This window comes from Strongylocentrotus purpuratus, unplaced genomic scaffold (assembly GCF_000002235.5).
Source record: "Strongylocentrotus purpuratus isolate Spur 01 unplaced genomic scaffold, Spur_5.0 spur5_scaffold_5, whole genome shotgun sequence".
In the NCBI taxonomy this organism is placed as follows: domain Eukaryota; kingdom Metazoa; phylum Echinodermata; class Echinoidea; order Camarodonta; family Strongylocentrotidae; genus Strongylocentrotus; species Strongylocentrotus purpuratus.
In genome coordinates, this window is record NW_022145611.1 from 38,584,152 (window position 1) to 38,605,124 (window position 20,973).

The 20,973-nt window shown below is 37.4% G+C and overlaps 1 protein-coding gene across 3 annotated transcripts in view; it reads right to left on the bottom strand.

Moving 5' to 3' along the window:
• LOC576553 (zinc finger FYVE domain-containing protein 26) overlaps window positions 1-20,973 on the bottom strand; it is a 47,440-nt gene extending 26,467 nt beyond the window's left edge. For 2 of the 3 annotated variants that reach the window (XM_030999070.1, XM_030999068.1), the window contains exons 1-20: window positions 20,869-20,973; window positions 15,093-15,364; window positions 14,512-14,596; window positions 13,887-13,973; window positions 13,041-13,724; window positions 12,345-12,512; window positions 11,900-11,991; window positions 11,335-11,513; window positions 9,860-11,089; window positions 8,448-8,528; window positions 7,131-7,315; window positions 5,446-6,571; window positions 4,838-4,958; window positions 4,074-4,318; window positions 3,480-3,709; window positions 2,666-2,835; window positions 2,082-2,167; window positions 1,558-1,658; window positions 909-1,001; window positions 314-542 (exon numbers count right to left, since the gene is read on the bottom strand). In XM_030999070.1, coding sequence (XP_030854930.1) covers window positions 314-542; window positions 909-1,001; window positions 1,558-1,658; window positions 2,082-2,167; window positions 2,666-2,835; window positions 3,480-3,709; window positions 4,074-4,318; window positions 4,838-4,958; window positions 5,446-6,571; window positions 7,131-7,315; window positions 8,448-8,528; window positions 9,860-11,089; window positions 11,335-11,513; window positions 11,900-11,991; window positions 12,345-12,512; window positions 13,041-13,724; window positions 13,887-13,973; window positions 14,512-14,596; window positions 15,093-15,337 — 5,437 coding nt within the window. In that variant the 5' untranslated portion in view covers window positions 15,338-15,364; window positions 20,869-20,973. The remainder of the gene's footprint in view (window positions 1-313; window positions 543-908; window positions 1,002-1,557; window positions 1,659-2,081; window positions 2,168-2,665; window positions 2,836-3,479; window positions 3,710-4,073; window positions 4,319-4,837; window positions 4,959-5,445; window positions 6,572-7,130; window positions 7,316-8,447; window positions 8,529-9,859; window positions 11,090-11,334; window positions 11,514-11,899; window positions 11,992-12,344; window positions 12,513-13,040; window positions 13,725-13,886; window positions 13,974-14,511; window positions 14,597-15,092; window positions 15,365-20,868) is intronic. The other variant, XM_030999069.1, reaches the window with a different exon arrangement.

Sequence of the window (20,973 nt, forward strand, 5' to 3'; positions counted from 1 at the left end):
AATATAATTATTTAAAGATAATAATTTTCACATGTTTGAAGACTATCATTTTTCCTGACCATCCATGAAACAAATACAGTTTCATACAATTGCGCTGCTCTAGTGCTTACTTAAAACTGTTTTTAAAGTGCATGAAAACTTGTTCAATTCTACCCATTTGCTAAGTGTTACCCAAAGTTCATGAACACTAGTGGTGTCACGATATATAGACAGTAAATGCTTTACATTTCTATTAACAGAGGCAGGTCATGATCGTTCCAGAATGTTTTGCCTGACCTGTAGAGCACTGAACATTCAAAGTCTAGGTGCTTACCTGTTCCATCTTCTCCACCCTTGGTCAGTTCTGCCTTACTCTCCAGCTCAATGTGCCTTGGTAGGTACCTCATGGTGTAGGTCTCCAGCTTATCACCTAGATACTGAGATACATGAGGACTGATGACTCTCAGTAGACCCATGTAGATATTACCATGATCTATGTTGGCTGGGAGAGTGGAACCGGTGAAGTCCTTGCGGAACCATTCCAGCGATTGAGGTATCATGATCTGTGAACAAACATAATACAACTGATTGTTTTTTTGCAAAATAATGGAGTTGGACTTACATGCATGACTAAGCTAAATCCAGGGAACCAGCTTATTTGAAGTGTATGCCATCACGTCTGATAGCTTGTAGAGCTAAGTATCATGAATATTTCTAGGAAGTAAACTAAAAATGATCATTGACTTTTGAAATTGAAGAAGATTATGTTTATCACCATGTAAAAATGGCCATGAACAACATTACACTTCCATGACTCTACACAAGAAAACAATAAATACATATAAAAGATCATGGGGCCCCCTTAAGTGCTATCTCCCAAGGTTAAATCTACATAAATATAGGTGTGCATGTGGTATTATAATCTGTACCTGGTTCAGTTTCTCATCAACCCTAACTCCAGCCTCCAGATGATTCTGCATCGCCAGAGTTAACTGCTCATCTAGGTCATCTCCTGTCAAAACCTAGAAGAAAACAAATCAGAAAATAGCAGTTAGAGATTTTTCTCTCTCTCTCTCTCTCTCTCTCTCTTTAGATCAGAATTAAACATATTTTATGTGCTCATTAAATAGAAACCATTCAATTCATTTCAAAACTGTCTAATTAACCTTAATCATTAGTGTCTCTCATCTCATCTATAATGATGACACATATTACCCAGACAAATGACATCGCAAAACCATTTTACAAGGCACTGCACCAGGAAGGATAAGAAAAGGGAGACAGCGGAAAGGATTGGAAGACTATATCAAAGAAAAGAATATAGTTTGATAATTCTTAAAGGATGGCAAAGGATAGAATAAGATGGCAGGAAGTGGCCAAGATGGAGACAGTGTTGTCTCTTAGACTTTGTGGTTATGGGACATGATGCTGATCATCAGGATCATATACATGTACAATGTTAGTTGCAAACTGTGTTTTTTGTGTAAGTGCATGCTATGTTATGAGTGCCCTATTCTGGCAACCCTTGAAAACTCAATTTGTTACTATACTATCAAATTCTGGTGTAAATGTACTAACTCTGAGACGAGGTGAGGAAGCGGCTCCGCTACAAGACACAAAGGTGATTCTGGAGTCGGGTGAAGGAATGTATTTCAACCATGGATCATCCTCTCCTAAGGCTAGAAAACAAAAATCATTGCAGAAGCTGGATAATATACAGTAGATGCTAATATTGGAGTAAGAACAGCCTTTCAAAAAAGTGGAAACTGGTGAAACAAAACGAGAATGGTATCTGGAATTTTACTGTAATCAATCTAGAATTATATCTAGAGTTTTCTTACGATTTATGAATACAAAATGATTCCAATCAACAATGTCATTTTTGAAATCTTTGCAAAGAGCATCTGCTGTTATACATTGGAGTTCTTTAAAGACATTTATTGTATACAATTATATTTTCTATGTCTATCAGAGTACAAGGTGTAGATTGGAAAATTGCACAGGCAACCGTTTACTTCATATATAAGTCCACTGAACCATGAAACTATGAACAGTACAGAAATTTTTCATCTAAATGATAATCATATTTGTTCTTGACATACCATGGAGTCTATGTTGTAAGATATCTCCATAGACTAAAGGCACAGGCAAAGTGGATCGCAGAATGACATAATGAAGATCAAATGCACTGTGAGATATACAGAGAAAAAGAAGAAAATTGAAAAGATGTCAATGACAGCTACATTTTGCATGCAATACACAAGACATTTCTTTTCATATAGGCAAGTGCAACTACTCATGAAATCAAATTTAGCAGGCATATATGTAAATTCAAATGTTTTCATTCAATACATAAATCAAATGTAAATACTACAGGCTATTTCCTCACTTGCACCTGACACACACAGTTAATGAAAATTTGTCAAACCAATGAATGATGATCAGTTTTATTCATAACTTGAGGAACACTCAGGGCAATGTCTATTTCACAGAGAGTCTTACAACGATGACATCCTTCAGAAAGAGTTTAAGAAACAAGAAAATGGAAGATTGCGATTCAATTTACACACATAAAAGAAGGAAAAATATTTTAATGGATGCAAGATGCACACACAAACTGGTAGCTTCAGACTCAATACACTAATTGTCATCAATGCTTTCATACCTAAACCTTAGATCCACTTACCTGATGACCCCCATCTGACCAACTCTGTATGCCATACTGGTCAGATAAACCAGCTGGTCAAGGACCATTGTGCTGTTGATACCAGGGGGTGTCAGCATGATAGACGCAGGGTTGGTAGTGCCACGCCCAAGCGAGTGGTGACGGGTGTGACCCAGTGAGAAGTTATTGCCCTGATATATGAGAGTTGAAATTGAGAATACTTAGGTTTCTTGCTAAAAATCATCATTTCTCCAGAGTTCAATCCCAAGAAAGAAGAAATCTGATCAACAATCAGGAAATTAATCTACCCAGTCGTGGAATGAAAGTGTTCAATATTCAGTAAATAATTTTTACCCTACAGAGGCACATATTACCATAAATATTTAAACTCAATATCGTTAATAGGCGTACAAATCTAAATTACAGGATTTCAATCTATTTCTAAAACTTCTACTATTTCTAAAACCAAGATGTACTTGGCCTTAAAACAAATTGAAATAAAAATTTGTAGAATCAATACAATCCCTCTATTTCCATAAATATTTGGGTGGGAAAAATCGTACCAAGCTCATTGTTAATATGTAAGAAACCTTGTGATCAAGTTTGGCATACTGCAAAAAGAAAAATATCAAGATAAATTTGTATTCATCATGACTAAAGAATATTCAAAACAGCTAATTCTAACCTGTAAACAAACTCTAATCATCAACCCCCCCCCCCCCCCCTCCCCTACCATCCTCGGGTTGCAATTCTTGTAGCTTATACATTTCGTGAATAGAAGCACAATATATTCATATCAAGAACCCAACCTGTGCATATGATAAGAACTTCATACCTTTGCGTCTGTCTGTAGAGCAGCATGATGCAAAGCCCTATGAGCAAGCATTAGATTGAAGAGATTGGTGAAGAAACAGAGTTTGTCTTCATTACTCTGTAGCAGGTCCATGTCTACATGCATGAGTTCTCTTGTAGACATGACTATGTCCCAGTACTCTGGGGTAGTACAGGCAGCAGGAGCAGAACTCAACTCAAAAGCAGCATCTGATCCATCACCAGATAGATGCTCTGAAAGTATGAAATGGGAAAATATATCTTATTGATATCATATCTTCCTTCTGTTTTCCTTTCACTGTCACTTTTATTTTAATCTATTCCAGATATTGATTGAAATATTTATGAGCTGTTTCATATGACTGCTAAGAAAGCAAGTATATGCTTGTACGTAAGTACCCAATGTCCTCTCCCCTCCCACAACTTTGGATGTGGGAAACAAAACGACGATCGCCTATTCCTCAGTGAGAGAGTTTGTTTATCATCATCATCAATTGGAAATTGTTCTTTTCCATGAACTGTACACGTTGATACATGTAGTTGAAATATTCTGGTATGGGATGATAAAAAAACAAGGGAATGAAGCTAAATTACTCACTCATCATGAGAGAGATAATCTTTTTGAGAAGCTCTTCAACGACCACGCAGGGTCTCCTGACTGGATGGGGCCACTCCCCTGCTACACCTCCTTCATTGAGTACAGTCACATAGTCTCCTGGACAGGGTGTAGTAGGTGCTTGATGGATGGTAGAGTGGTGGGGCAGCATGGGAATAGCTGGGCAGCAGCTCTGCATGATGATCTGTACCAGGTTTAGCTTCAACTCACTCGCTACACTCTCTAACCTGCATATACATAAAGTAACACCTAATTCCTTTAAAACAAACTTGAAACTTCTGATTCTCAATATGCACGAATTAAACATCATAAAGAATAATAAGTAATAAAGGATATAAAAACTACACTTTGTTTTCAATATGTTACTCCTTTGTATGGGTGTGGGGGGGTATGAAGGGAGATAGAAGCAACATTTCCTGACTATCTGTTTTTTTACCATTGTTTTGAAGTCCAATAAACACTAATAAGGATGGAGTTACACAAGTATAGAGTAGAAATTACAAGAAATTTTGCTTGATATGTAATAGTTATAATTCCTATCCCATTGTCATGGTCCCACAGGTCATGGTTAATTCTTAGTGACCTAATTGGTGATGGGTCCCTAAAGTTTTCCTATGTACATGTATCTCATTAAATTAAAAAAAACTTTTACACATAGAAACACACACCTAGACTGAGTCCACACGGTCGAACACACACAATGGCATGTGACTTGCAATACAAGAGGTCTTAAGAGCTAAACATACCTGACTGGTGGGATCTGATTGGCAAACATGAGTCTACCCAGTAACAGACTAGGACTCTCTGCTAGGATACTAAATGGGTTCTGACACAGGTCTCGGCCCACTTTCAACTGCCTCTCACTCCCTGGTAGCAAAATAAAATGCATTTAAGCATAAGATAATAGATCAACAAACAATAAATGTCTAATGCTTTCTTTCTTTACTCTTCATATTACAGTATAAATATGATGAAAATGGTATAAATCTATTACATCGAGCCCCCCCCCCCCCCCCAAAAAAAAAAAAAAAAAAAAAAAAATCTAAAAAATAATAATTTTGTTATCATTTTCCACATTAAAATCATGACGCTTTGTCCAAATTAATATATCACAATACTTTAAATATGCGGCATAAAAATGTAGAACTATGTCAGATAAATTTCCCAAATATTTATAAAAGCAAATTAAGACCCATTTAGAAGTAAAATTTTACACAATTGTACGAATTAGCTTCGCCAAAGGAAAACAGATATTTTAAAATATTGCAGATAAGCAATAGTAGCCTTGCTCGATTATGAACATCATGGACATAAACATTTTATTATCCAATCATATGAGCAAGCATGACATTACCTGGCTGCCAACCTTGGGCATCATGGGCCAGAGAAGCCAGGACACCAAGATGGTTATACAGAGTCAAGAGATAGTTAGCTGGGTTGACCGGCTGATCATCACTGCTTCGGTTCTTTGGGAAAGCCATCATGAAGCTTGGCATCACATTCTTATCAAGTGCAATGAGTAGCTGCTGTACTGAACGATGAATCTCAGAAACTTTCTGCTTAGTCTTGACAGGACTCTGCTTTGGGCTAGGGTGAGGAGCTCCACGTTTAGGACTACTGCTCTGCTTGGGGCTATCTCCAAAGGTCAGAGAGAGTTCAGCGAGGCCACAGTCTTCATCAGCCTGGTATACTTGAAGGGCCTTAGTCACAAGCTCAAGCCCTCTACGCATTTCAAGGACAAAGTTGACATTGGCACGGAGGGTTGATGGGTCCAAGGGTGCAGAGACAGTCGTGAGAGCTTCAGAGGCACAAAGCTGAAAGTATTCTAGGGCATCAGGACGAATCAAAGCTGTTGAACTAGATGAGATTGGGTTTATCAGGTTGTATAGTTGTTCAATGAATGCTGGTATACCCAGCAAAGACTGTGACTGGTCTACTTTGGGACTTGACACTGGTCGAGATGGACTGGTGAGTTTCACTTCAGGTCCAGGACTTCCCTGTTCCGAGACAGAAGCCACTTTGAGACGACTCATAACCACATCCAAAAGCTCACCACAGGTTTCCCAAGAATGACTGACAGTGCATGCAAGATCAAAGACAACCATAGCAGAAATGTTAATGGCTTTGAGTTGCTGACACAGCATGCTGCTACCACCTCTTGAACCAGGACTAGCATCTGCTACCACTCCCCAATGAAGGTCATCTAGGTGAGGTAGCATCGGTAAGGTAGCATTGTTCAGTAGGTCGTCTACTACACCTGCCAAAGACAGTGATGAAATACCAGCTGCAGCAATTGATGCAATGCTTCCAAGTATTCCTCTAGCCTTAGGCTGCTGGCTAGAAGTGACTGTGTTGGTGGAGGAGGAACCCTTCTTGGACTTGTCCAGAGTTCTGAGCTTACTAACTGCCTGCTGCCAGTGTGATGCAAAGTGGACTTCAGATACCTCTGGTTTGTCCTTCATGTCAAAGATCTTGATGACCTATACACAATAAAAGTAACATATTTATAAGTTATCTAATATTTTCTAGGATTGATGCTGAAATACTTGCTCCATTAAACACTCTAATCTCACAAAGTGAAGTAAAACTTCCAGTCTTGAAGTACTAGCAGTTTCAACTGGCTCTTCACCCCGACTTCCTACCCATCCCAAACAGGTCATATTTAAGGCTCAATTTGAACCTTTAGAATACATGCTTCCATTACTTTAGTTATACTTCTCTTCAATCGCATGCATCTACAATGTAGGTGACTTGAAATGTATTATCTAATATTTCCTTTTATGGTGTCAGAAAATGCCAAAAATCTAAAATATATATTTGCTGCTCTGGCAGACTTGCACTAGTCATTCTACTGTTCGTTTCCAAAAAAAATTATCAAACACATCCTCTACATCTGGATGAGAGCTCTTCTAAGATGATGGCCTCCATCGAGGCTCACATATTGCCAGAGAGTGTTGCAACAACATGGCTTGTTTCATACCACCTACCCAAACCCTGACAAATAAAGACTGGACTTGTATTTGGGTTACTCCTTCTGACCTGCTGTGCCTGTGCAAAGTTTCCCCTCCTGAGACACATCCTGAGCAGAGTATCTTCTGAAGCAAGCATCTGAGCTACGATGCTAGAGTCTTGATGAAGAGGAGGCTTAGGGCTGATAGATCCTCGATGGGAGGTACACTTCTTATGCTTTCTTCTCTTTCTTCTTTCATTGCCACTGCTGGTACCTAACACACAAATTCAAGATAATAATTCAGTAACAGAGCATCAAGAGTCTATCATGGTTGAAGAAGCATACATGTAAACGTTCCCTAGTCTAGTGGTACATTAATTTGACCATGATACTCTTACAATGGAACTGCAAACAAATTAGTGAATCAGGTTGGTATCCCTTTTTAGTATGAAATAGATTAATCAGTTCCTAAATATTTGTATTGTTGATTTTTATTGACAGCATGAATGTTCACTACATTATTTCTTTAATGGATGAGTAAACAAAAGTTGCATCTACAAATTAGTATTTGCAAATGTTTGCAATGGTTTTTATGCTCTTCAATATTTTTTTTTAAATTGCAAGATTTCTAACAGCAATGTATAAAGTGAACTTAAGTGGAAAATATCTTTAGAGCAATCCAATGTTTGTGATAATTTGTACGAAAGAAGGAAAATAAGAGAAACAGAATGGCGAAACTAAAGCTATGCGAATCAAAAATTGTCAATTTATAATAATATTAATAATAATAACAATAATTGATTATATGATTATAATATTCAGATTTCCTTTAAACTTCCACCAGTCTGCTTCTCTGAATTTTCTGCTTTCTTTTAAAGAAGATTTCTATTAAGGTTGGAATTTTACTTTAAATAAGTGTAAATAATTAGTGTGAAGACCAAATGCAAGCTCATCAGGTACACCTAAGGCCATTTTGAAATACTATGCAAAAAAAACCAATACAAGCCATATAAAGTTCATGTTAACCTAATGCATATCTTCGTTCTTTGCACATATATTATATTCTGTGAATGCTATATTTTCAAGTAAAATATAAATAAATAATTTGAACAGCTATCAACAGTTTCTTTCAGAATAGGATGAATGAAGATTGCAAAACCAACTGAAAAAGAAAAGGTAACTCTTTTTCAAAACTTTGGTAACATACACGATGAAACTCTATTATTAAAGGTTGGACTATCAAGGCAACATAAGTACAAACATTATTGAAATGCTGCAGGAATGGCATGGGGAGAAGTCTTTCTACTTTGTGGTTCTCACAAAGTAAGATGAAAGTTTTTATCAATTCATGACTGTACAGCAGCTTCCAAAACAAGGTACAATACAGCACACCAATGATAGCTAACCTGTAGACATTGGACCTGCACTTAGGCGTGTCTGTGAGTGCGTTGAGTGGTTACCGCTTCCCGGCTCAGAACTACTCCAGCCTACAGGCGAGACATACAACAAGGTGTGATAACATTCTTCTCCAGTACACACTCCAGAGGGAAGACACACAAATACAATGACACTCCAAGCAGAAGCCGTGGATTTACAGGAATGTGTTTGCCGGTGAAAGTGATTATGTGAGTGCATGTGAAGGTGTGAAGGTGACAGACTGTGGTACCAGTTATTATAGTGAAAATGAATGCAAGGTCAGGGGAAGTTAGCAACCATGCTTTTAAAAAGTGTTACCGCTGGATTCATATAATGATGCTCTTACTGGTGCAGGCTATTCAAGGCCCTGTTCATACAACTTGTCATCAATAACAAATTACAGTAGCATTTTCTCTACATAAAATGATGACAGTTGGTAATTGTGTAAGGTTTCGTGAAACAGGGCTGGGGTTCAAGTGATATGTATTAGAAGTGTTGGTTCATGCAATGTGACACAACATTCTTGTTTTATCGTTGTTTGTTTGATTGAAGGAAAGTTGTGAAAATATTTGATTTTTTTTTTAAAGTAGAGATGGAAGGGATCTGTAGACTATCCTTGTGATTAAGGGTATTTGGGTGCAAGTTAGAGAGGTGCATGGCAAATTGACAATGTATGTTACATACTTTGTTATTTGTAATGTTAGTTTGGGTGCAGTTACAATAGCTCTTAGCATGAAGGTTCAGAGAAGAAAAAAAAACATTTAAAATTTGTCAAACACAATACAAATGGCATATTTGCACAATGAAACTCTAGCAAGAGATATTCATCTGCTTGGATGGAAAATTGGAATACATGTGTGGAATATATATACTAATAAAATGCAAAATATAACAATCTTTATCAAACTGGTACCATCTTACATTGAACCAGCAATACAAATCCAGCTAAATTTGTATATATTTGATTGCAAATCATAATTAACTGGTAAACAGAAATCACAAAGTAAAATGATGAATCTATAAATAGACAATGTGATGTATATCTTATATTGAATCAAATATGCACATATGATAATAAGCTTTTGCTCGCATACTTATGATAGCATATTTTTATGATATGTGAACATCACAAAAACCAGCATATCAATTTACAACTTTAGAATGCATTAATACAGCAGATTAAATTCAATTAAATTGTTAACATTTTCATCAGTTTCATTTCACTGTAATGGAAACCACCATATCGATTTCCATGGTTCAGGCGCTGGAGCAGTAAAAGATGATTTTACAAATAAATCTATCTTTTACATAAACTTGTGCGCTATTTCTTGGTTTACAAATCATAATAATATTCTTCTACTCTTGAAATGTTAATATGCACTTAAGAAATAAAATCTCAAACCTGATACACTTCTGCTTCTACTTTGACTTTGTTTGGATGAAGTTCTTTTCCTTTTCTTCTTTCCTTCTCCTATTTCATCACTCCAGGCTTCAAAGAATTTCCTGATGACAACTTCCTCCTCTGCAACCTCGTCATACTTGTCTTCATCATCAACATTGGCTTGGTGACTGGAAACCAGTTGAAAGCGCCAACGAGCTTCATTGATTCTCTTAGTGAGCTGGGCAATATGCTGGGCAAAATGGGTCTGGGGTACAGATGTGAGAAGATGTGATTGGAGGACCTCATCGAAAGACCCTTGGGACGGTTCCTTGGATACCATATTGGCAAGTTTGGCGGTATTCACTTCCTCGATGCACTCCTTGAGCATTGTTAGCAGCTCCTGCATGAACCTTCGATTGGTGAGAAAACCAACCCTGTTGACTGAAGACCCAAAGTGATTCAGATGACTTTGCAGACTGTTTGTAGTCTCAGAACTAGTCCTCTTTCCATATTTCAATCGCTGCACATCACCACTTTCAAGCACATCTGTTCTATCAAGCAGGGAAGAGGTGAGTGTAGCGTCACTGGAGCTTTGGGTTCTACCTTTCATCTGGCCGTTCATCACAGAACGGTTCTCAATGACGGACGAACTCTTCTCAAGAGTCCTTGTTGGGAAGGTGAACTCTGTCAAAAGTGAACCCTCCTTGAAGGGGCTTTCCACACTTTCCAGACTTGTATTAAAGCTCATGTTGTTCCACTCCTCATCCACATGGCCCTCCTCTCCTCCACTGTCTGACATCACAGCACCACTCTCAAGAGTTTGGATGTCCTCGTATCTTGCAAACAGCAGAGAGAAGAGATTCTCCAGGATTTCAACCCTGTATGTGAGAGGAACAATCTCTGAAAGATGCTCCTTAGCTGCTCTCAGCTTACCCACAACACACGTCTGCCAGCTCTTATCCTCATCTTCAACATTCTCAGACTCATTCCCAACTGTTTCAGGAGTTCCAGGTCTTATTTCACCTTGGCCCTCTGGAGGCACCACTGATACTGTAGGTGGAGTAGGAGGTCCACTACCATGTACATCCTGGGTAGTAGGAGTTGGATTAGCACTGTATATCAGTGCAGACATGACATTCCCTATGGCCAGGAAACTCCTATAGATGGTGCAATCTCGCTTCTGGTCAACTTGCTCCTTGTCGTCAGCAAACCTCACTGTCTTTGCTTCATGGCCTTTGTTCTGTGTTAATTCTAGAAAATCAATGCAAAAACAAATAAATTATTAAAAACAGGTTTTGTACATATCTTAACATAATTGTTCCCAAAATTTGCTATGAATATAGCCCATAGAAGATCATTCGGGTGCATACATTATAATCACCAAGTGTGTAAACATTGTGCTTCAATTTTTGTATATACCGATTTAAAAAATATCAATTTAGGTGCTATTTTTAAAGCTATCAATCAATGACAGTAAATTACAAAAAGAGGCAAACCTTTCTTACCCAGATGAGGTATAGAGTTCAGAAGACGGAATCCTTCCATAGGATCTATGTTTGAGAGGTTTGTGAAGTGATAGAGTAATCTCAGTACTGAATGAGAGTCTGCCCCTTGAAACATGGTTGTAGCCTTCTGCTCCAATGAAAGGTCACCATCATACTTGGCTATCAAAGGTCTGAGGAAGTTTCATTGACAGAGAGAAGATTACTAAGAAATGACCAATATTATTATGAAGTCAGAATTCATCTAACAGACAACTATTAAGAATGCATTGTTCCATTTACAAAATGAATGACTCTTTCAGAAGTGCTTTTTATTCCACATCAGACACTCTACACGCACAATTTACACTTCTAGAATATCAACTGAGTAACATCACCAATACAACTTGATGAACAAGCGTCAATTTTAACATGTTTTCTTCTTCAGGATGAATATATCTCACAACCCGCTTATCTGAACACGGTTCCTTGTTTCCATATTTGCATGTACGTTTATGTATCTTCTACAATTGGAACTACCAGTAGTTGTAGTAAGATGTTGGAAGATGATAAAACTTACTTGACTTGCTCCAAGCACCATTGGATGAGTTGTACATCTTGATGAAGTCTCTGGCAGGCCTGCTGCAGCACATCATCTTCACCAATGATAGGCTACAAGAAAAAAACAGGTTGCTGGTAAGTTACTATTACAAGAACTGAACATACAGGTTTCAGTAGGAAAAACACACCTTTTGAACGAGAATATTTCTCAAAAGTAAAAACAAATCCTGTTAAAACACTTGAAACAAATATAACACATAGTAAATATTTAATTCTTTCTCTCTTTACTTCTTACAATTCTTTTTGTATATGGTCCAGGGACTTCAACATATTTTGCCTGGCTAACTCACCTGAATAGATGTGTTTTACATCAGTGAAATATTTTATGCCTGAATTGTTATTGATCAATGTTCTCCATGTCGAATCAATGCCTTTAAAAAAAAAACATTTGGGTATGTACATACTTGTTTTCTCCATAGTGTCTGTATGAGATTCTGAGCAGCTGAACAGCTATCCACATGACCCCATCCAAGGAGTAAGATAAGAGGTCTGATGGGTGCAAACTCACTAGGCTGGAGAAGGTTGCTCAGCTCCTCATACATTCTCTCTCGAATTAGAGTTAATGACAATTCCTGTTGGACAAGTGTAGGGAGAGAGAGATGAGAGAGATATGAGAGAGAGAGAGAGAGAGAGAGAGAGAGAGAGAGAGAGAATCATAATACATGAAAGAGAGAGAGAAAAGTACAAACAATGCAAAGAATTCAGAGAACAGTGATGGAAACATAGAGTGATGCATGCATACCAAGAGCTGTAACTAGATATCACACTTTAAAGAAATGCATGCTATGCCAACTGTGTAAGAACTGTAGCTAAGTAAGTATGAACAATGTCATTAAGAAATAAGAAGCTAAGTATGGTTCCTTGAATCAATGATGAAGAAAAAATTCACTTGAACAGTAATTTTTCCCATCTTGAAAACAAATCTCATGAGTATAAATAAAGTAGCTTCCGAGGTGGTCAACAGCTCAAACTACAGTTCTCCATGATAGGAGAGCGAAGAATTCTTTCAAGTGCAAATTAAATTTAATGTAACCAAATCAATTCCTAAACTGCACATATGACACTATATTCATTTCATAACATGAGAAACCCAGACTTACCACAATCTTGCTTAGAACATGTTGATCATTCTCTAACACCCAGTGCAAGAGGTTCCTCCAAGCAGCTTCTCTATCGTCCATCATTGACAGGGCAAAGTTAATCCTCAGCTCTGGACACATACACTTCAGCTGAGGATGCCTGGTACATACATCTCTCTCTACACACTCCCAGCTCATGGTAGACTGAACCTTCAGAAAGGTTTGGAGCAATGTGTCCGAGTCCCGACCAACAAGGATTGCAGTGAGTGAAGACTCATTAAACAATCCTGGGTAGTGATTGGCAAGCCTAAGCAAACTTGTGAACAGTTCCTCAATATGAAGTCTGGGTAGCAGTGAGACAGGAGGATCAAAATAGTTCAGAAGACTGTGAATCAATTGCACCATTTGTTCCTTTTCTACCACACTGCCTCTGTCACCTACTGATTCTAATGATGATATGCAGTCCCTAAGACAAGTGATATAGACCTGATGAAGAGATAGGTTGTTTTCTTCCACCCTGTGTTGTTTTGGCAGGAGGAGGCGTTGTATGATAGTGTGACCAAGAGTGACATCTTTGCTAAGAGTTGACAGCAGGAATTTGAGGCAGTCTTTTGAAAGGTTTGGAAGCAGTGTCTGTTTCTGAACCAACATCTGATGAGCAGCCTCAAGTTGCAACTGAACAGCCTTGAAGTACATATATACTTCCTGTAACAAAAGAATCAGAGGAAAAATAAGTGAAAGAATATCTATGCGGAATAACTCAAATGTAAGTGACAGTGTGATTTCTAAATACGGCAGATGTATATAACAACTAGAGTGATTTAAACTGTAAGGTTATGTCCTTTATAGCAATTACTTAATCCTCACCTGTAAAACGGCTGAGCCAGCATCAGAATTTGCAAGGTATAGTAGCAGTCTGAGTTCGACATCTCTGTAATCGTCAGCAGATAAATCCTGCAGAAATTTTTTTTAAATATTTAATACAAATTTCTTTGTAGGCAAGTCACTTACTTCTCCACGATCAAGATAACACAAGCAAATATTTAAAAAATTCTACATTTCAAATACTGGGAGTTTGGTATTGTGTTTATTCATAATGAGAAGCAAAAAACAAAAAATTAATAAAGAAGGGACTATCTTCTTCTTTTTCTTTTTGTTGTTATTGTTATTTCAAGTATCAATAGATAATTGTTGAAAGCTGGTCACACCAGCAGTCCCTGTAAGAAGAATATCAAATAGACAGTTATAGCCCCAAAAAGTGAAAAACAGATACAAAATATGTATGTCCACCGTGTTAATAATTAATGATTACTTAATTCTTTTTTTTTACTGCTTTACACAATTTTTTCTCAAGGCTATTTCCGAAGAAATTTATCCACTCGTCCACACCATTGCACTTGAGAATAAATCTTGACTATGTACGAATTTCTGCCACAACCATAGTTACAATAAAGAACAACTTAAATTTGTTTAGCTACATGTACTTTCTCACCTCTTCCTTCCTGGCCTCCTGCTTCAAATGAAGTGATGCTAACCAAGCAAGCTGATGAGGAGATGAAATGCTATCCAAACCAAGACTATGTAGAGAAAGTTATATTTTTTTATAGAATTGCTCTCATGCCAACTAATCCAGTTTCACATTTATCCATTCACTTATCTAGGAATGCTGATTCAAATTTAAACTGATTTAGTTCCTAAGATAATTTGAGTTCTAATAATGACAGAACAAAATATTGTTAAAGATTCAAATGAAAATTACACTGAATGTTCCAGACTACAAATAAATAATGCCTGACAAACAGTTTGGGTATATAACATGTAAAATGCGATATTGATATAGTATGTTGTTATTGAGATCATATGCTTAATACAAACATGAGTTGTGTATTGTCAGTGAATGTGGGTCAAGCAGGTTTCCAAACATTTCTGTTTTGCTGGTCTAAACAAACCTTTTCATAATGGAAAATTCACAAATGTATTACGGTATATCCAGTTTCTCTCGGAATGGAATTTCATGGCCAGAACTCGATTTTAGCCAAAGAACAGAAATTCTATGAATCTAATTTTAAATACCTGATGTCATGTGGATGTCTGATGATAGCTTGCAGTACAGCCCTAATGTCTACTTGATCATCAGATCCCTGTAGACTTTCAAGGCTTGCAGCACATGCACTTGCTAACTCCCACTGGCCAAGGTAGAGATGGTTGAAGAAAGCAGTGAGGAGTTGATCCTGTGTGACTGATACTTCCAGTCCAAATGGATGGACTCTAGAGGCCTTGGAACAGTCAGATACATGGTGGCCGGAAGTAGCCATCATGCGAAGGTTTGAATTGGGACTTTATATCTGTAATGAGAAATACAATGTAGTGTTTACAATGGTATCTCACAGTAACATGACACAATTTTTAGTTTAACCTCTTATATCCTGCATTTTTATTACGCAATTTACTAAGATTGGGAATTTCTCTGGACACACACCATGGAAATGTAGATTGAAGTTTTGAATGATGATGATCCAATGACTTGTAAGAACCCTAGGTTTATATACAGTGCGTCATTTTACTAAATTTAGGGTGTCTGAACGATTTTTCAATTTTCAATTTGGGATCGTTTTTCACCATTTTTGTTGAATATTTGAATAAAAAATGTAATCAGAATAATACATTTCAAATTTCAAGACTCACCGATGTTTCTATCAAAAGATACAGCCCCTCAAAAACTCTGCAATATTCAATGTACATGCAGAGTTAGGTTGTTTTGCTAAATTTAGCCAAACAGCTGCATCACGCAATATGCAAGCGTGTGCATACGCGTACAAGTGTACGCATGTTGCTTAGCTGAATGCGCAACTTGAGCATGTGTCTACAACGTGTGTCCACTTCCAGGTTTGAGCGCAATCGGCAAGCTCTACCTCCATTGTCTATAATGTGCATTCACTTCCGGGTTTGTTCGCCTAATACACATACCGTATTTGCTGGCGATAAGGCCGCAGCGCCGTATAGGTCGCACCCCCGATTTTGACATTTAAAAAAAAAAAAAAATTGTCGGAGGTGGGATATGAACTCTTCCCTACAAATGTTGACGTGACTAAAATCACCACCTTAGACCGCTTGGCCATCCCGCACTGATGATATAACTTGCAGTTTTCTCTCATGTATTGCTCCTCTCTTTTGTGTATTACGACATAGCTTTGCTCACGCGATCGAGAGGATTGAAGTTTCTTTAGCTACGGCAAAAACTTAAATCTGGACTAGATCTACCAGTAGAGTTTGGTTAGTAAGTTATGAATTTTATTTACGAGATTGACAAAACTTTGCCCTTCATTTCAAAAATATAACACATAATTGTTGGTAAGACATGTGTTTTCTAGACAGTTATTCTAGAAATGTCCATCACCTTTCATTGTTGTCCCATATGTACAAATTCGTGCTGTGTTTCATGGTTTTGAGTTGCAAGTTTTTTTGTTTTTTTTTACTCTTTCGCCGCATAGGCCGCACCCTGACTTTTTGATATTTTCTCTTCTAAAAATACTGCGGCCTTTACGCCGGCAAATAAGGTACACTGTACGCAGTCCGAAGGAATATGCATGTGCAGATTTTACAAGTTATCACCATGGTTTGGACTGAGCGGAGCGCACGCCTCCCTAATTAGCTGATCCAAAAAATGGGAGGAACAGTATTTTCAAACTGTTATCGCTTGTGATCCCTTGGGGCTAGCGAAAAAATAAGTGCATAGATATTTTCCTTACGTCTAGTCCGACATAAGCCTGGGGGGCGCGCTTCAGGAAAGTGGCAAATTTTTGAGTTAGGATGCAAACAACATTTCAATCATGACTGTTTTGACCAGGATATTTTAGAATTCTGAGGGCGTGCCCCTTTGGAGAATATGGAGAAAAAACCTGCTCTTTCATATGACACAGAGCTACCAAGTATGCTCTTACGCACGACGCGCCGCTAGATTTTGAAAAACGCTAAAACCTTATACGTGTGTTATACCCTCGCACACGCACTCGCACGCCGAATCATGAAAATGTCACGCATTGCTGATCTTTGAACTTAGCGTCTCTGATGACACCTCATTTATTGAATTTCACCTTCAGGATCACGGCAAGGATCACGAGCGATAAAGGTTTGAATTTCAATTTGTTCATAAACTCATTGACCAATTTTGCATGGTCGTGCAATGCACATAGAATGCATAGGTAGGGATGCATGCAATCTCTATTGCCATGGCATTGGTAGGATTTCAGCACACAACATCAGGTGCGCGATCAGACACCCTAATGATAGTTTGTAGTTACCCTCGTAGTTGTTGATAATAATGCTTGCTCACTGTCTATGCCTATGACTAGGTCATTTTATGGCACTGATTTTTAACTGGTGCATTGGCATGTCATGACTCGTGTACATGTCTCAAACTCTCATGAAAGTTTTAATAAATATTTCATTGGACTACCCATGAAAATCAGTACAGATATCCCTCAAGTACCACAATCTTTTCGTGATTATATGAAACAGTGTGAAGATAATGCATCTATGTTTCTAAAACCAACTTCAAACTCTGAGATCATTGATATTGTGTCATCTTTGAAACCATCTAAATCTAGTGGTTCTGATGATATTTCACCTAGAATTATAAAGGAGTGCATTCACCTTTTTATTGATCCCTTATGTAAAATCTTTAATATGTCTTTATCTCAGGGAGTTGTTCCAGATAAACTCAAGGTAGCTAAAGTGGTACCAGTATATAAAAAATCTGACCGTAAAAATGTTATTAATTATAGGCCAATAGCACTGTTACCAATCTTTTCTAAAATTCTTGAGAAAATAATTTATAAACGCTTAAATGAGTTTTTATCTAAAAAGAATATCTTGATTCCTCAGCAGTGCGGTTTTCGTAAGCACTTCTCCACTCAAATGGGTGTGTTTAATTTATTAAGTAATATCATAAAAGCTATTGATGGAGACAAGTATTGCCTGGGGATGTTCTTAGATCTATCTAAGGCGTTTGATACCATTGACCATGGTATCCTCCTCAGGAAACTAGAGCATTATGGAATACGTGGTGTAGCATTGTCTTGGTTCCAAAGCTATTTGTTTGACAGATCTCAATTTGTTGTGGTGGATGGTAGTGGTTCCCAACTTGCTTCTATTAAATATGGTGTACCTCAGGGTTCTGTTCTTGGTCCCCTGTTGTTTTTAATTTATATAAATGATATAATACACTCGTCAACATTATTCTCATACTCCCTGTTTGCTGATGATACCAGCTTGCTGCTGGTTGATAAGAAGGCTGAAGATTTATTACTAATTGCAAATCAAGAGATTCAGAAACTGTATGCATGGTATTGTTGTAATAAGTTATTATTGAATGTTCAAAAGACCAAATGTGTTATTTTTCGCTCAAAGGGTAAAAAGCTTCCAGATGGTATTACTTTTCTTAATGTTGGAGGCCATGATGTTGCGCTTAGTGAAAATGTTCAGTTCTTAGGGTTAACTATGGATGAACATTTATCTTGGAAGAATCATTTAGATGTTGTATGCACTAAGTTGTCTCGAAGTGTAGGTGTCATTTTTAGATTGAAATTTATTTTACCTGAAAGAGTGCTGATAACATTATATAATAGTATTATTCTTCCTTATTTGACATATTGTAATGTTGCTTGGGGAAACACTTTTAAGTCATATCTTGATAAGTTAAGAGTATTGCAGAAGAAGGCAATAAGGCTTATTACTAATTCTAATTATAGACATCCAAGTTCTCCATTGTTCCTTCGATTAAGAATGTTACCACTAAGTGGACTTGTGTCAATCAATTGCGTATTGTTTATGTATAAACTTCAGTTTATGCCTCATGAATGTACGTTAAAAGATTTATTCCGTAAAAACTCACAAATTCATAATTATAATACACGTCAAAGGGGTCTTATTCATCAGCCTTTTGCAAGAACAAATATCACTCTGACCTCTTTCCATATCTCTTGCATCAAAGAATGGAATAGTTTGCCTGATGATATAAAATATAGTACAACTCTTTCTAGGTTTAGAAGGTTATCTAAAACGTACCTACTTGGATAGGCACATTCATGGGGCACTAGAGGGCGCTTCGCTCGCGTACGACAATCTGAATGGCCTTGCTGCGGTGGGTCGGCAATAATCAGCCCAAAACTTGGATATGGGAGGTTGGAAGGATATATCTTTTTTATAATGTTATCCGGTCTTACCCTTAACCATCCTATGTTTAATCTATGTAGAAATAACATGCGAGTGTGATAAGAGAAACATCGAGCCCATTACTGAAGTAACTTTTTAAATATTAGCCTAGAAATGACCACCAAACGGAAAAAATTGACATTTTTTCCCGACAAATCTTCATAAAATCTGAGTTATAAACAAGTCACATCTAGGTACACTAATACAAATACGATTTTCTGAAAATTCAGGTATGATTTATTAAGTTTCTTTCAAGTATATTTCTGCGCATTGCAGCGCCAATATTCTACACTGCTTCAAAATCACACTTGAATTTTTTTTTTGCAACGAATTTGATACAAGGTCCGCGAGTGTTCCCCGTTCCTTGCGTGTTGAAAGTTTGGTAATACATAGTTTGCATTGACTCGCGCACGAAAAAATGGTCGAAAACAAAATGTCAAATGAAGAAATAAACAAGCTTTTGTATAGTTATAAGAGTTCTACCGAGGTTTCTTTGTCGATTCAATTGATTATATAGTCTCAATTAGAATTCAGAATTATCTCACTGAAAAGTTAAGAAACCGACGATGTTCTCGATCTTAGTTATTTTCATTTTGCCAGCAGCCGATCTAGCGTTGTTTGGGCGAAAAGCTAGGCCGCTGCCTTCCCACGCGAACCCTTCCGAGTCCTGCTAAAATGGCGCTCTGCGGAGCTCCGAAGCTGCGTTGGTATCGCTGCAAACTCTCAGCCGGCTAGCTCCCCACGAAGGACCATTCGCGGTATGGCGAGAGTGTGTGTGTGAAGTATGATTTTGGATTCGAGAACGCACGTAATGCAACCGTGCGCGTCATTTTCAGCTGTCGAATGTATACGACCAATTTTACATGTACGATTTTTAGTACAGATACTTGGTCAGTTTTCTTCTTATATCTTTGGTTTTACAACATTTAAAAATATAATTTCTTCAAATTTGCTCCTGACTCGGTTCAGACTAATTGTCTGATGTGTTTTCAAGTCAATTTTTTTAATATATTTTTTTGCATGAATTTGCCTAACTTGGAAAACTGACATAGACCTAATTCTACTTTGTATCTTAATAATTTCTCATTTTCAAATGCTTATAGACCACTAAGGACTGTGTGTGTGTGTGTGTGTGTGTGTGTGTGTGTGTGTGTGTGCGTGTGCGCGCGTGTGTGTGAATATTTTTGTGTGTTCTATATTCTGTAGCTTAGTTTGTTTTCATCCCTTGTATAAACATTACATTCTCTTTATTCACCTTGCCATATCGTTAATGTATGTATTTTGTTGACTAGTATAGGGCCCCGCTCACAAGCTTAGCTTCTACAGGGGTCCTAAAACCATTCACTTAATGATGTACTATTACCAGTCTCTTTTTCATGTAAAAGATTATATCAATTATCATGTTTTGTGTGGTTTTGAATAAATGAACTTGAACTTGTATAAACAACTAACACTAACAGTAATAACTAACATGAATTTCAACCAATGGGACTAGCCACTTAATTGAACTGTACCATTTCTCTCGTCTCAACTTAAATCTATTGAATAAAACACGAACAAAAGCTTAACATTTGAAAACGAAAGCATTTTAACGATTGTTGAAGAACACATGCTTTGTGACAGAGAATATCATTACCCTGAATTCGTACTGCTAGCTGCTGACTGCCATCACATCACATCGGGCTAAATCCAAAATATGCAAATTAGATGATAAAAACAATATCACATGATGCGACGTAAT